Here is a 16,898-nt window from a genome sequence, read left to right on the forward strand (position 1 = left end):
CAGGCAGCAGGTTACCACTGGAATGGTGGCGTAGTACACGATGAAATGTCAACTCTGTGGACAGCAGGTTACCACTGGAAAGATGGCAGCAGGTTGCAATCCACAAGGAGAGAAAAACACAGCAGGAGAAATGGAGCCATGTAGAGCACCTATCAGGTAACTAAAAAACAGGCACCGGACGTCAGGAAGAGGCCGAAATAAAGATGGCGGCGGCCGGGATGGAGCAAGCTGTCAGCGGGGACCAGGTAAGAGCGCCGGGCATCGGGTGTGCAGCCTGACTGCCTGGCAAGTGACAGTACCCCCCCCCCCCCCCCCCCTTTAAAGGTGTGCACTGCACTCCTAATTGTGGTACAGAGCAGCAAAAACATAACACTCCCTATGCGCGTCAGTGAGCTTTGGGTGCCCATGACCCTGTGGCCGGTTCACTTTTTGTCCTTCCTTGGACCACTTTTGGTAGGTAGTGATCACTGCATACTTGGAACACCCCACAAGACCTGCCTTTTGGAGGCGCACTGACCCAGTCGTCTAGAATTTAAAATTTGTCCCTCAGATTCTTACACTTGTCCATTTTTTCTGCTTCCAACACATCCACTTTGAGTACTGACTTATTTCCTAATATATCCCAGACAGGTGCCATTGTAATGAGAAAATCAATGTTGTTCAATTTACTTTTCAGTGGTTTTAATGTTGTGGCTGAATGGTGTGTATAGTAGCAATTGATATTTTGAGGAATTTTTTAAAGCCATGAAGTGATTTACCAATGTTTTCACCTATTTATAAATACCTGTTTTGCTGACTAATTTTTGTTTTAAAAAATGTTTCTATTTTGCCCTTTGAAGTCAATGCAAAAGATACATCAAACCTTATAAAAGTGTAAAATGTTTTGTGGAAAGCTACACTGAGAAATTCAACCTCATATTAGATGAGATTCATTTCTTGCAACTGAGCTATTGCACTAATTATTTTGCAAAGTCAAGTTTATCAGTGGTGTCGAAAAAAGCTAAAGAAAAATACTTTAAAAGGACTGAGCTTGGGAGAAATACTTTGGGCCTGATTCATTAAGGAACGTTAAGCAAGAAATTGAGTAAGTTTTTTTTACTTAAGTTTTCTGGACAAAACCATTTTACAATGCAAGGGGTGCAAATTAGTTTATTATTTTGCACATAAGGAAAATACTGGCTGTTTTTTCATGTAACACACAAATACTTGATAACTTTTGTATACACTGAAATGTAAAGTTGATCTAGGAAAAAAAAGCCAGTATTTTCCTTATGTTCAAAATAATAAACTAATATGCACCCCTTGCATTGTAACATGGTTTTGTCCAGGAGAAAACGTAAGTAAAAAAATTAGTACTTTCCTTAATGAATCAAGCCCTTTGTTCTTAATTTTGGCAAAAACTGTTTCACAAAAAGCCTGTGAAACATTAGTAATTATACTTGTTGAAATCTATTGTAAAATTCACACTGATTAGTTCAGAGTTGTATTAATTTGCAATTTATTAACAGTTGAGTAATCATTAGCTGCAGCAAATGTAAGAAAGTGTACATATCTTTTAAGAAGTTTATATATATTTCTATACCACCCTTTATTCTTAGTAGTGCCAGTTATACGATTGGTAATCTGTTCTAAATATAATTATACCCTTATGCATTCATAAAAACAGCCCAGTTCAGCGTTATACCTTTCATTTTGCTAATTGTTTACTAGAAATAATTACATCATTCTCATCTTGTGAAAATTCTTGCATTTTATTAGATATTGGAATTAACAAAGGACAGAGAAGACCAGGCTAGCGAGCTATTGGATTTAAAGTTTCAGCTGCATGAATCTAGTAGCAGAGTTAAAGAGCTTGAAGAAGCATCAAGTAGGAAGGCGTACCTAATTATTATTTAGTCATATTTATTATTCAATGTAGATAGTATATGATAAGTGCTTAGAGTTTTTAATCAGATGAAATAGCTAAAAATAAGTTATATTGTAAATTAGTGAGCATATTTCCATTATTAGGTAAAATAATATTGTGCACTGTTGACTATTAGGGACAGCTTTTTTTTAATCTACAGGTCGAATCGCCCAATTTTGATTACAGTTTTACCCACAGCAGAGTCACTCTGAACATATACACAAAAACACATCAGCCACTTGTGACACACCCACATATAGCACAGCAGCCACACTTTATGTACACAAAGCACATAGCCTCCCTGGAGGTCCCTAATTTTCAATATTGAACAATTATATGGTACAAATATTGTTTGCTGTATATTGAACACAATTCTTAGGGGGGTATTCAATTGTTTCTTTTAACATGCTAAAACAAAAAAAAACCAGCGCTCGAAAAAAACTTCATATTATACGGTAATTTTGCGCGCGTAAACAGTTAATACGGTACTTACTCGCTGCCAGCGGGCTGAATTTCAGCTCGCTGCTCAGGGAGCTGCGAGATGAAATTTAGCGAGTAATTACCGTATTAACGGTAATATTTTTAGAGCGCTCGGTTTTTTTTGTTTTAGCATGTTAAAAGAAACAATTGAATACTCCCCTTACTGTCTATTTTCTCTAGGATTTATAAATTAATATTTCTGGAGTAAAATTGTATTTTACCTCATTGTAGTGTAACTGAAAACAACTGAGAATATCTGTCTGTTTTCATACCCTTATACACAATTGCAAGGAAAAAAACAAAAGAGTTCAGACATTCAGGGGGGTATTCAATTGTTTCTTTTAACGCGCTAAAACAAAAAAAAACGAGCGCTCGAAAAAAACTTCATATTATACGGTAATTTTGCGCGCGTAAACAGTTAATACGGTACTTACTCGCTGCCAGCGGACTGAATTTCAGCTCGCTGCTCAGGGAGCTGCAAGATGAAATTTAGCGAGTAATTACCGTATTAACGGTAATATTTTTAGAGCGCTCGTTTTTTTTTGTTTTAGCGCGTTAAAAGAAACAATTGAATACCCCCCTCAGGGTCTAAATAAAATCAATAAAATAGAATTTTATTTGCATACGTTAAAATAGATATATTATTTGACAATAATCCACTATCATCGCATGGGGCGAAATATTAAAAAGTGAAAAGGGTGGTAAGGAAGTGTGCAAAAATACAGTACTTGATCCTTGGATTACAAAAATAATCATCTCAATCTATACAACATATGCAAAAAAAAGTGGTACAAATCTAATTTCTATATTTCAAGTATTTATTGGACTTTAATTATACCAGGTGCCTTCCTACATCTAATCTTCATCCTACAATCTAGTATTTGTTATTCACTATCATTAGTCATGTAATGATTATGTCAGTAATAGCACATGGGATATGTTTTATGTAGTTAAGAATTATTTCCTTTGTCTAAAGATAAAGTATCATACATTGCAGCTGTTATTAGACTGCTACAATATTTTATTAATAATTAGTGTTAAGAATTATAAACTATTAAATTACCTTATTACTAATATATAAATATGCTACTTACTATATTAGTAAGTAGTCCAGACTCAATGCTGGATCAAAGGATTTATTAGAACTCACTCACATTGTGAGCTGCGGTCAAATTGGAACCGGCTGTGCTCTCACATTCTCGTTTCTTACCTGATGAAGTCACAGATGTGCCTTGGCGCTGACCCCTTCTTTCTGGCTTAACTCTGAGCAGCCAGTTTCAGCACACTGAGCATGCGCAGCTTGTCATTGCAATGTGCTGTGTGATTCCACAGCATAGGTGGCTTTCTGACCCGGCTACAATCCAGCAGATCATCCACCAGGCTACCTAACAGGTGATCTGATGTTGCGTCTGGGAGGCACCCTGTGCTCCCACTTAATAAAGCTTTGACAGCAGCCACCCTGGCTGCATGCACACACACAGCTGAGCAGTATCCTTGGTTGCACACATGCACACTTGCCACAGCATCCAACTGTCATACTCACCTTGTAGCCATACCTGACACACATACACACAACACAGCAGCACCCATGGCACTCACAAACACAATACAACAGCCAACCTTGATGCACACACAGCACCGTAACACTTGATGCACACAGGCACAACGCTGCATCACTTGGACATACCAGCTGAACAATACACAGACAGAAGCTATCTTTGATGAACACACAGAGCACATTAATTACCTTGAAGCTTAGACACAGTTGAGGACACACTCAGCACTGAAAATGTATATGGTCACAGTATTATAGAAATAAGTAGTAAAGGTAATATTTAACAACAGTTAATGCCCTTACAACTTTCATATTAACACCTTACTGACTGGATTTTGTACCTCACTGACCAGAACTGTTGTCCTACTTTTAAGATGTACTGGGTTCACTTGAAATTTTGACTGTACCAAAGTTAATTTTATGGTGTGTTTTGTTTTGTGAGAGAGAGCAAATATGGTTTCCGATTGTTAGCAAATTGAAAGGAAAATATATTAGTATAATTATAATGTAAAGAATACCATAGGCATAGAAATATAAAATAGACCAATCCCATAAATTTTCCACAAAATTAATTAACTATTTTAACAAGTAACAAGATATGGGTTACCTTCAGGGCCACTGAGAGGGGGTGGGAGCGGGTAATAATTACCCGGGCCCGGGCATGTCAGGGGGCCCGGGCCCTTGCGCCGATGATTTTTTTTTAAAAAAAAAAAACTAAATTTTTTTCTTTTTTTTTTTAGTTTAAAAAAAAACAAAACATACTCACGTGATCGCGGCGCCAGCGTCTCTCCTCTCTGTTGCTCTGTGCTCCATTCAGACTGTCTGAATTCCGGGTGTGACATCATCATGTCGCGCCCAGCATTCAGACAGTCTGGAGCAATGGAGCACAGAGCGGCAGAGAAGACCAAGACAGAAGAGAGAAGAAAAGGTAAGTGAAGGGAGGAAAACGGAGGGGGGGGGGGCACAGAGGGGTTAAAAAACAGGAATCAGCATGGCACAGAGGGGTTAAAAAACAGGGGTCAGCATGGCACAGAGGGGTTTAAAAACAGGGGTCAGCATGGCACAGAGGGGTTAAAAAACAGGGGTCAGCATGGCACAGAGGGGTTAAAAAACAGGGGTCAGCATGGCACAGAGGGGTTAAAAAAACAGGGGTCAGCATGGCACAGAGGGGTTAAAAAACAGGGGTCAGCATGGCACAGAGGGGTTAAAAAACAGGGGTCAGCATGGCACAGAGGGGTTAAAAAACAGGGGTCAGCATGGCACAGGGGTTAAAAAACAGGGGTCAGCATGGCACAGTGGGGTTAAAAAACAGGGATCAGCATGGCACAGAGGTGTTAAAAAACAGGGGTCAGCATGGCACAGAGGGGTTAAAAAACAGGGATCAGCATGGCACAGAGGGGTTAAAAAACAGGGGTCAGCATGGCACAGTGGGGTTAAAAAATGGGTCAGCATGGCACAGTGGGGTTAAAAAAACAGGGGTCAGCATGGCACAGAGGGGTTAAAAAACAGGGGTCAGCATGGCACAGGGGTTAAAAAACAGGGGTCAGCATGGCACAGTGGGGTTAAAAAACAGGGGTCAGCATGGCACAGAGGGGTTATAAAACGGGTCAGCATGGCACAGTGGAGTTCAAAAGGGGGGGGCATGGCACAGTGGGATTGAAAAAGGGGGGGAGCATAGTATAGTGTGATGAAGGGGAGCCAGGTGAAGGGGGCAAAAGCAGCATGGAGGGCGCAGTGTGATCATAAGGCGTGGCGATGATGAAGGGGCACATTATTGTAATATTGGAGCTAGAAGAAGGCCTAATTATTAATCGTGGGTGGTATTGATTTAACGCCAGGGTTGTTTAGAATTATCTAAATGTAGCCATTTTTTCCAAATAGGGCCCCCAGCATTCCAGGATCCAGACAAGTCGCAACTAAAGAAACATGCAGCCACAGGTGGTGAAAGTGAGAAGAACAGGTAGGAGAGAGCAGGACAGTATGTGAAATGTTGTGATTCTAGTAGGGACAATGTAAATTTTTGGTGAGTGTTGTGCCCAATGTAAGGTGCAGGCCAAGACTGAACTCTTGCTGTACTCACTGCATTCTTTGTATACTACACTGTGGTGCTAGATGTCCTGAAAGTTAGGAGTGCTTGGACATATGTGATGCTCCGGCCAATTGAGAGCCTAGTGATTTATATGTGTTAGCCACGCCCTAATTGCGCATTTGCCACGCCCCCAAATGCATTACCACACCTCCGAAAAATTAGCAGCCCTGACTGTCCCTGCTAGTGTTCCCCCTTGCTGGTGCTCCTTAGATGGTACCCCTGACCTCTTCCTCCATCAGGGTTGCTGTGGATGGATCCCCCCTGCCCTATCACACTGGCCAGAGCTGCTGGGTAGGAGGCAGAGCGGTGGTACTGGAAAGCTGGGTCCAAACCTCAGAACAGCCAGAAACGGTTGTTGACCTTGGGAGTTGAGCCTAATCTGTGGGTCACAGGAAATTACAACATGGAAGAAGTTGTCAAGCAGGTCTTGAAGCAAGTGATGTTTATTTAGCTCTAGTGTCCTGACAAGGACAGTTCACACTAGTTGGAGGTACCAGTGATCAAGGTAAGCCAGCCCCCTGAACTCTTTGCTGGCCCAAAGAAGTCTGAGTTATTTTAAGTATCAGGATACAGTATGTTTTTCTTAAACATGGATTTAAATGCAATTTATAGTTAACAAAATTTATACTTATCTGTGATATCCTAAAACCTTCTGTGTGCATTATACCGACAGGATCTGAGATGCATGATACAAGCCACACAGACAGTGCCCACCCCTGCTGTGTATACAGGCTGAACAAACATGTTGGCCACTGAGATGAAAAGACGGAATTAACATGAAGGACTTTAGAAAAGTTATACAAATCCAATCATGACATCCTGTCTCAAAAGTTACAAATCAATACCTCAGAAATTAAGGCATTTCCTATACAAAGTGCCATATGATGTAAAAAATAAGTAAATTTCCAATACACAGTATCAAGAATCAGTATATCATTTGCAACGATGTAAATTGGCTCACTGCTAATAATTAAATATAATATTACAATAAGTTATTTATAAGTGATCCAGCCACAATAAGCAAAATATATTTTTGCACTTAAAGGCACTTTATTGTGTTAAGAAACATATGTAAAATACCTTTTTAAAGACATGAAAATGTGTCAGTTATTAATAAGACATCTAACAATTTGCAGTATTTCACATTACACACAAGTTAGCAATTCCAGGTGGCATATTCAAAAAAGATACATGACTTACTTTTATTGATGTTTACAATGTTATATAAATGCTTTGTATTATTTATTTTTAATGTAAGAAACAGTTTCTTCATTAATAGATATAGTGATACAAAAATATGTGATTTCATCTGCTATTATTTTGTTAGAAAACTATCATTTGGAGTCAAATAAAAATAAACAGAAAACAGAAGAAATGATTCAGCAACTAGAAGAAGTTAACTTGTTCTTGCAGAATGCCAAGGTAAATGTCTTGATAGAGGTATGAACAGTTTTAAATGTAAGTACAGTTTTTTTCTAATACGCTATATATATATGCACATTATATATAAATATATATATATATATATATATATATATATATATATATATACATATAGTCATATCTATGTATGACCATTGCATATATATATATACATATATATGTATATATATATATATATATATATATATATATATATATATATATATATATAGATTATCTATAGATAGATATATATAGATTATCTATATATATATATATATATATATATATAGATTATCTATATATGTATATATATATATATATATATAAAATAGGGAAAAAAGACAACGGCGTTCAGTGTAAATTTAAACAACACGTGAACAAACGTTCTCATAAGCATATAAAACCACATACAGTAGGCTGCTTCACTTTTGTACATCAGATTGCAGATGTAGACCTATAGATAAAAATAGAGAAAAAAGAAGCGCCAAACATAGTGTATTATCACCAATTAATTAGTGTAGAAATAATTATTCCAGATTGGCCCCGTACCAGATTGCAGATGATAAATTGCACATCTTTATGATATTCCACTGGAATTCAGAACTGGCCTCTGATTGGATTTCACACTAGGGCTCAAATGGAAATAGCAACACAATAGTGTAGTACATTCATGACAAGTGCGTTGTTTCATAAAAAATAATAAAATTTAATAGACATGGCACATTCCAAAAAAGACAAATATATTGCCCGTACATTGAATAAAATATAAGCAGGCTTATCTGTGATAAAAAGTTCCAAATTAGTCCAAGCATAGACCGAAACTCCTTCTCCGCTGCTGGATGGAACACACTGAGCTAAATCATTAATTTTATGAGTTATGTATATATATATATATATATATATATATATATATATATATATCTATATCTATATCTATAATATAAATGTCTAGTGGCGTGTGTTAGTCTGTCTGTGTGTGGAAAAAAACAAAACCAAGCTGCAGCGCCACCTGCTGGGCAGAGTTATACACTGACCTATATATTTCTTGAAGGAGAAGTGACAGTTGGGAGTGGTTGGTGGTTGCCGGGGGTGACAGTGGGGAGTTTTTAACACCTTAAGTAGCTTGATTTGACTAGAATGCATGAGTATCATGCACGGGTTAACTGACCTACTAAATTCTTAGTTTGTGTGGAAAAAAAACCTCAAAAAGGGCTGAAATTTGGTATACTGACATTATTGACGAGTTGAGGGGTCAAACTCATTTTCGTGAGGTAATTTTACCTCATGAACACACATGTGTACAGTGGCGGATCCAGGGCGGTGCGATCGGGGCAATCGCCCCCCCTAGCAGGGGTTTGCTGCCGACGGCTGCACAGTATGTGCAGGTCCATTTGGCAGTGACAGTGTGCTGCCCGGCTGATCTGATTGTGTTTTAAACACAATAAGAGCAGCCGGGCAGCACACTGTCCCTGCCTGTCACTCGGACCTGCACATACTGTGCAGCCTCCGGCAGCCTCAGAAGTCGGAAAGGGGGCGGGGCCTAAATCACCCCGCCCTAACATCCCCCCGGGGAACAAACATTTTCTAGATCCGCCCCTGCATGTGTAGCGGCGTGTGTTAGTGTGTGTGTGTCTGTGGAAAAAACTATTTTCTCAGAAAGGGCTCATCCGAATGACCTGAAATTTGGTATACTGACATTATTTGACAAAAAAAATGCATGAGTATCATGCATGGGTTAACTTGTATATACATATATATATAGTCATAAACGACTGCACTTCTAACACATCAGCCAAGGATGTCACGTCAGTCAATTGTTTTATTTTAACTAGTTGCTGCTACTTTTATTCTCAATATTTAGAACAAGCAAAATGTAAATAAAATGCAGTAACTAAACACAGGAACACCCTCTCTCAAGTGAGGGACCTTGCTACACACACACACGTCACATTTTGCAGTGTCTTTCAGGAGGCATCATACAAACAATATCCCTGGGGTTTAAAAGTATGCAAGCGAGACAGCATAGGACATATACACCTGCTATATATGTATATATATATATATATATATATATATATATATATATATATATATATATATATATATTGTTCCTCAGAGCAAAGCAATTTATCTATGAAAAATAAGCAATAAATTCTGGTTTTTATGTTTCTGGTAGTCATAACAATAGCAATTCATGTGTATGAGTTCTACACTTTCTTACAGTATCTTATTCTTTCTGTCACTACTGTATGAATTTAGGTGCCAATGTTACATGCTTTTAGAGTTATATGTGTTTTGTTTGCCTTTTACTAGACGTTTATGTCTGTTGGCAACTGTGGAACAATTTGTGCTGCTAATTCCCACCATTACATGAATGAAGAGTTTTCACATTTTTTGTAAATCATAATATAAGAGAAAAGAGAAATACCACTTTATATGACTTTATTTAAATTACCGTATATACTCGAGTATAAGTCGACCCGAATATAAGCCGAGGCACCTAATTTTACCACAAAAAACTGGGAAAACTTATTGACTCGAGTATAAGCTTAGGGTGGGAAATGCAACATATACTGGTAAATTTCTAAAATAAAAATAGATACCAATAAAATCTAAAGTCTGTCTGTATGTGGGGTAGGGACTGAAGTGAGTGAGTTCTCTGTACAGCGCTGCGGAATTAGTGGCGCTATATAAATAAATGGTGATGATGATGATGATATCTGTCAGTTTACAAAAATACCCCTCCCCCCCAAAAAAATATAACAAATCTTTTCAGTCTAGTTTTATAGGTAATGTACACTTAAACAATTCTTCCCCACATCACTTTTAACCTGTTCCTAAAAGTTTTTCAGAATTTTTATTACTTTTGCAGAAGAGACACATGTACTAATGTTATTATAGTAAAATGATGGAGTTGTGTTTTTCTAATTGCATCTTCCAGATATAACAACAACATAATCCATTATATACAGTTAATGGGGGGAAACACCTACGAGACATATCACATCCCCTTGTTGAATCCTAGAGGGAGATAGGCAATGAAGTGTTAACACACAACACAAGACATTTCATTGTGTCTTATTTGCGATAATACAACCACCAATTGTTGATTCAACATACCAGGACCACAATGCAGGGCCATAACGAGGGTGGTGCCTGCCTCCATACCTTTAGCCCTTAAGTTCCGCTTAAGGACTAAAGAGAGAGGTAAAGAAAATATTAACTTACAAGAGTTTGGTGAGAAAATATTTACTTACAAGAGTTTGATGCTTGTGGTAAGTTCCACAGACAGGAAGTTCGGCACTTGCGTTCCAAATGCCGAACTTCCTGTCAGTGGAATGCACATGCGTTCCACTGCGGAACTTACGGCCACAAGCACCAAACTCTTGTAAGTTAATTTTTTCTCTCTCTCTCTTCAGCCCTTAAGCGGAACTTAAGGGCTGAAGCTATGGAGGCAGGCACCACCCTCGTTACAGCCCTGCATTGTGGTCCTAGAGCATCACTCGAATATAAGCCGAAGGGGGGCTTTTTCAGCACAAAAAATGTGCTGAAAAACTCGGCTTATACTCGAGTATATACGGTACATTATTACTTCACTATGAGAATTACTTTATTTCAGTACCATTTAACTGTTAAGTTGTAATACAGTCAAGTCCATAAATATTGGGACATCGACACAATTCTCATATTTTGGGCTCTATACACCACCACAATGTATTTGAAATGAAACAAACAAAATGTGCTTTAACTGCGGACTTTCAGCTTTAATTTGAGGGAATTTACATCCAAATCAGGTGAACAGTGTAGGAATTACAACGGTTTCTATATGTGCCTCCCAAAAGTAATGGGACAAACTAAACAATCCTACATCAAATTTTTGCTTTTTAATACTTTGTTGCAAATCCTTTGCAGTCAATTACAGCCTGAAGTCTGGAGGGCATAGACATCACCAGATGCTGGGTTTCATCCCTGGTGATGCTCTGCCAGGCCTCTACTGCAAATGTCTTCAGTTCCTGCTTGTTCTTGGGGCATTTTCTCTTCAGTTTTGTCTTCATCAAGTGAAATGTATGCTCAATCGGATTCAGGTCAGATGATTGACTTGGCCATTGCATAACATTCCACTTGTTAGCCTTAAAAACTCTTTGGGTGCTTTTGCAGTATGCTTCGGGTCATTGTGAAGCGCCGTCCAATGAGTTCTGAAGCATTTAACTGAATATGAGCAGATAATATTGCCCGAAACACTTCAGAATTCATCCTGCTGCTTTTGTTAGCAGTCACATCATCAATAAATACAAGAGAACCAGTTCCATTGGCAGCCATACATGCCCACGCCATGACACTACCACCATCATGCTTCACTGATGAGGTGGTATGTTTTGGATCATGAGCAGTTCCTTTCCATCTCCATATTCTTCTCTTCCCATCACTCTGGTACAAGTTAATCTTTGTCTCATCTGTCCATAGGATGTTGTTCCAGAACTGTAATTACTTTTTTAGATGTTGTTTGCCAAACTCTAATCTGGTCTTCCTGTTTTTGTGGCTCACAAATGGTTTACATCTTGTGGTGATCCCTCTATATTCACTCTTGTGAAGTCTTCTCTTGATTGTTGACTTTGACACATATACACCTACCTTCTGGAAAGTGTTCTTGATTTGGCCAACTGTTGTGAAGGGTTTTTTCTTCACCAGGGAAAAAATTCTTCGGTCTTCCACCACAGTTGTTTTCTGTGGTCTTCCAGGTCTTTTGGTGTTGCTGAGCTCTCCGGTACGTTCTTTCTTTTTAAGAATGTCCCAAACAGTTGATTTGGCCACACCTAATGTTTTTGCTATCTCTCTGATGGGTTTGTTTTGATTTTTCAGCCTAATGATGGCTTGCTTCACTGATAGTGACAGTTCTTTGGATCTCATATTGAGAGACGACAGCAACAGATTCCAAATGCAAATGTCACACCTAGAATCAACTCCAGACCTTTTACCTGCTTCATTGATGATAAAATAATGAGGGAATAGCCCACACATGTCCATGAAATAGTTTTTGAGTCTATTGTCCCATTACTTTTGGTCCCTTAAAAAGTGTGAGACACATATAGAAACCGTTGTAATTCCGACACCGTTCACCTGATTTGGATGTAAATACCCTCAAATTAAGGCTGAAAGTCTGCAGTTAAAGCACATCTTGTTAGTTTCATTCCAAATCTATTGTGGTGGTGTATATAGCCCAAAATATGAGAATTGTGTCGATGTCCCAATATTAATGGACTTGACTGTATGTGAAATTATTCTATATCTATATTTACAGTGCTATTATAGATATAGTAAGTTGTATTAGACAATATTCTTTTGGCATAATGTTTGAAATGATGAATAATGACATCATCATTTTATATTTCAATATTAGGATTATTGTTGTAATATGCATTTACGAATAACCCCTGCAGTAGGTTATACAGCTGCTTGGCAAATTCTGATATCCTTGCAATAATGTAGGGATTTGTGTTTATTATGGTAAGATTATCTTGAGTAATATATGTGCTCTTTTCTTAAAATTTAATGTATCCATTTTATATTTAGGATGCTCTAAGAAGCAGCGAAACTGAATTGCAGAATGCAAGAGGATTTTTAATTGAAGCAATCAAAGAAAAGGAAATAAAAATGAAAGAAATTGAAGAATCAAAAGTCCTACATGTCTTGCAGCTTTCAGCTCTTCAATCTGAAGTTGACAGTCTGAAGGAAACACTCATATCTGAACAAAAAATGTAAGTTTTAACCTACCAGTTATCAATAACTTCCCGTTATTAAGAAACAATTAAAAAATATATTCCATTTATTAAAATAGAGTTTTAAGGATTTTAAAAAAGTAATATATACGGTCAAATGTTTAATAGACTTTGCTCTGTACAATGTTCCATCATTCATTTAGGTGCAAAAATTGGTCAGCTTTATTGAACTTGCCACACAGTTGCCTGCGGTACCCAATAAAGTTCCTATCAAAATTAATTGATTAAATATTAGGCATGTTTGCAAATTTGGTGAGAAGGTGACCCCTATTTGCATTTGTATGGTCATCTTCCAACTACACTAACAATTCACAGTGGTCTGGGAGTGATCTAGCCACTTGACTCATAACACATAATGCACAGAGCTCATGCAATTGGCCCCTCTGATAATCAGCAGGGCACTCCTGAACATTAACTTAGGGAGAATGAAATCCCAGAGTAGAAATTAACATAAATGTACTGGATGTGTAGGTTGGGAGATTGTACAGAGAGGAATTATGACTCATGGACATAACAAGATACATATTGTAACCAAGGAACAGAATAATAATAAGAGAACTGTCAGACAGGCCATGGTCTGGAGCGGAAAGCCATACAGCAAAGGGTCAGAACCAAAAAGGGTGATCCCTACATTGCCTATATCGATAGTCAAATTGAAAAATAATTCTGTCACTCTGCTCTAGGGATGAGCGACATGGTAGCCATTATAGGCTTGACTTATAGATGGGCACAAAAATGTACCTTATGTGTATCTTCACAGATGCGTCTAAACACAGTTCTATGGCTGTATTTTGTAGCATATAGATGTGTCTGTCTACACTAGTGTTCATCATCAACTCAGAAACTTGCATCACACCTATTGGACCTGCAAAGATGTATATCCTAAAAGGATGTATCCGAGTCAAAATCAACTATATCTCCTGGGGCTGGCGACACCCTTAACTTAACTTGCAGGTGAACATTCCTGACCCACTTCTCCAAGTGTAAGGGTCCGCAAGTCTAATATATGCTCAACTCAAAATACGGACATATTTTATGTACATGCACATTATGACAAATTTTCATGCAGGTCATATTTTTATGTGGTACAAATGTACTTGTGTTCAATTTTAATTATTAAAGACTTGCCTTTAAACACATTGGACCTGAGTCATTAAGGGATGCATACTGAGCGCAGCGCACGTACGTGCACTAATGCACGTATCTATTGGTTGCGAACGCCCGAAGTCATCAAGACGCGTATTCTCACATACGCAGCTTAATGACTACTGGTGCAAATGTTCCTATCGTACCTGTTTACGACCGTACAAATATCTATTCCCCTAGTTATGCTACTTTGTTTACCTATACCACCAATGCTCTCTGTGAATCCCAAAGTGTCAGCATGCCTATTGCCCTGGTTGTTATTTCTACAATTGGCAAACTCTGCCACTAAGCCTGGCATTAATGCCCCCATGTACATGATGGACCATAGAGGGGGCATGATCATCATCCCCTAATGGTGATAAATTCACATGCATACAGGGGAGGCCAGCCCCCACCAGCTGTGGGCCCTGTAACAGCTACACCTCCTGCTTCTAAGGTAGCTCAGGCTATGGGGGAATATCACAACCACTACACTGCAGAAGTCCTCTGATGGCATGGTAAAAAAACAGAACCTATAATGGTGCACGTTTGGTTAAAATTATATAATGGATATGTGTTTTTGGCTTATTACATTATAAACCAGATGTGAGGTTTGACCCTATTGTATCGTGCTTGGCCTCTTCTGCATTGCCTTTTAACCATCAGCATTACTTAAATTTACAATGATAATAATAAAACTTGGTAAATCATATCACACACACAAACCAGTTTTTCTTTTAACTAAATAAATTATATACAAATGAAATCAAAATAAAACATGTAACATTTTACAACTTAAAGAAAATCTAACAATTTTTTTAGATATTTCATTTTTTTTTTTTGCTTTTTCTTTATATATTGTTTCCTCTTTCTTGAGGTCCTTCAGTAACCTCTGGCTGTGTGTTTTGGTGGGACCCATCAACTCCTCATCTGCTGCAAAAAACGAAAGACAACAATTTAGTTAATGCACTCTTAATACATTCATATGGCGAAATGCTAGGTCTAGGTTCCTGTACATATGTGTATGCATTTTGCAAGTTCGGTATAGTGCAGAAATGGGATGTTACCCAAAAACTGGCCCCATTTTTTAATTCTGCTGAATGTAGGAGTAATACAAAGTATATAGTATAATTGTGTGTTGTTTTTTTTATGCATTTTCTTCCTTGAAAATGTTGCCAAGCAGAGTCTCACCCTCTAGGGTGCATTTTTTAAGACAGCCAGCTGTACACAAGACAAGAAGTTGGGGGGAGGGCAGTTTCCCCATTGGGGGAACTAAGGATGGCCTCTACTGTGAATGGGCAGGGAAAATTGTTTCTCATGTCCTACGTCTATCTCGTAAAACACCAAAAAAAAGTCCAAACTCAACTTTATGAAAATTACCATGTACTTACTTTCTTCCACCAGCTCCTGTGGCTGCTTAGAGGGGGGTTCAGGCTAGCTCTGGAAGAGCAGTGGGGAAGTGGTGAGGTCATCACCAACCGCCAAATCCTCCTCCACCGGCGACTCCACCGCCCCCGCTGACTGCTCCTGTAGCTCCTCTATTTCACCTGCCGTCTCCTGTGGGACCACCTCTTCTTGATTGCGGCGCTGGTGTTGGGAGCTGCGTTGACGTCCTGTTGGAGAGCATGATGTGTTATCTTACTTGTAATTTTTTATTTTCTTCAACATACACCAAAATGCAGCTAATGGTAGCTTTCAATGGTAAATGCAAGTCATGTCAAGTAAATGAAATGGTTAACGTTTGAAACAAAATAACCATAATAAGCAGTAGAAACTATATATAATAAATAATAATAATAATATTATTCATTATTGTGGTAATGGACACAAAATAGGCCTTGGAAAATATGTCTCCATATTTTCTGTGTGCAGAAAATAATATATTGGCATATTATATAGTGTTTTGGCCAGACTTACGAGTATGTATTTCTGCCCTCAACTCTGTGAGGAGGTCGGGCTGCCGTCTCCGCAAATCGCTCCATCTGCGCTGCAATTGGACGATGGAGCGACGCCTTCCCAATTGCAAGCGCAGACGCCTGCGTACGGCTCGATATCCATTAAGTTTCTCCTCATTGCTCACATACCGCCCTGCGGGATCAAAACAACAGTCCAGCGTTGCTGTAAGAACCCGCAGTTCGGTACGTGACAATGTTGGCGCCCTCATTTTGTCTCACAATTGACATTTTAATATCCTGTTTACCTATTGGTTCTCAGTGCACGTCGGTGCATCTGCACGTCCAGTGTGGAACCATTATTAAGATGGCTGACTCATCTGTCAATTACTTTTTAGCTAAAGGGAGGGCCTAGCGGTCTGGCGCCTATGCAAGAGAACGCATTGGCAGCACCATAAAAACTTACATTGCATGCGATAGTCGGCCCTGACAATTTATGCATGAACAAAGTTTTTGCTGTCGGGAATCGGATTTCATTTGTTGATTTTGAGGTAAGTAACATGGGCCTAGGTCTGCAACCTGACATAGCATATAAGGAGAAGGAATAATTGCACTTTTTTTTTCTTCTTTAGTTATCCATTGACATTTG

General features: G+C 38.5%; 1 protein-coding gene across 1 annotated transcript in view; it reads left to right on the forward strand.

The window, feature by feature from the left end:
- Positions 1 to 203: 203 nt before the first annotated feature.
- The window catches only part of LOC142139945 (uncharacterized), a 212,974-nt gene continuing 196,279 nt past the window's right edge, over positions 204 to 16,898 (forward strand). Inside the window, exons 1-4 of the mRNA XM_075197812.1 lie at positions 204 to 245; positions 1,759 to 1,867; positions 7,358 to 7,452; positions 13,027 to 13,211. Of these exons, the coding sequence (XP_075053913.1) occupies positions 204 to 245; positions 1,759 to 1,867; positions 7,358 to 7,452; positions 13,027 to 13,211 (431 nt within the window). The remainder of the gene's footprint in view (positions 246 to 1,758; positions 1,868 to 7,357; positions 7,453 to 13,026; positions 13,212 to 16,898) is intronic.

Source organism: Mixophyes fleayi, chromosome 2, assembly GCF_038048845.1.
Source record: "Mixophyes fleayi isolate aMixFle1 chromosome 2, aMixFle1.hap1, whole genome shotgun sequence".
Lineage (NCBI taxonomy): Eukaryota > Metazoa > Chordata > Amphibia > Anura > Limnodynastidae > Mixophyes > Mixophyes fleayi.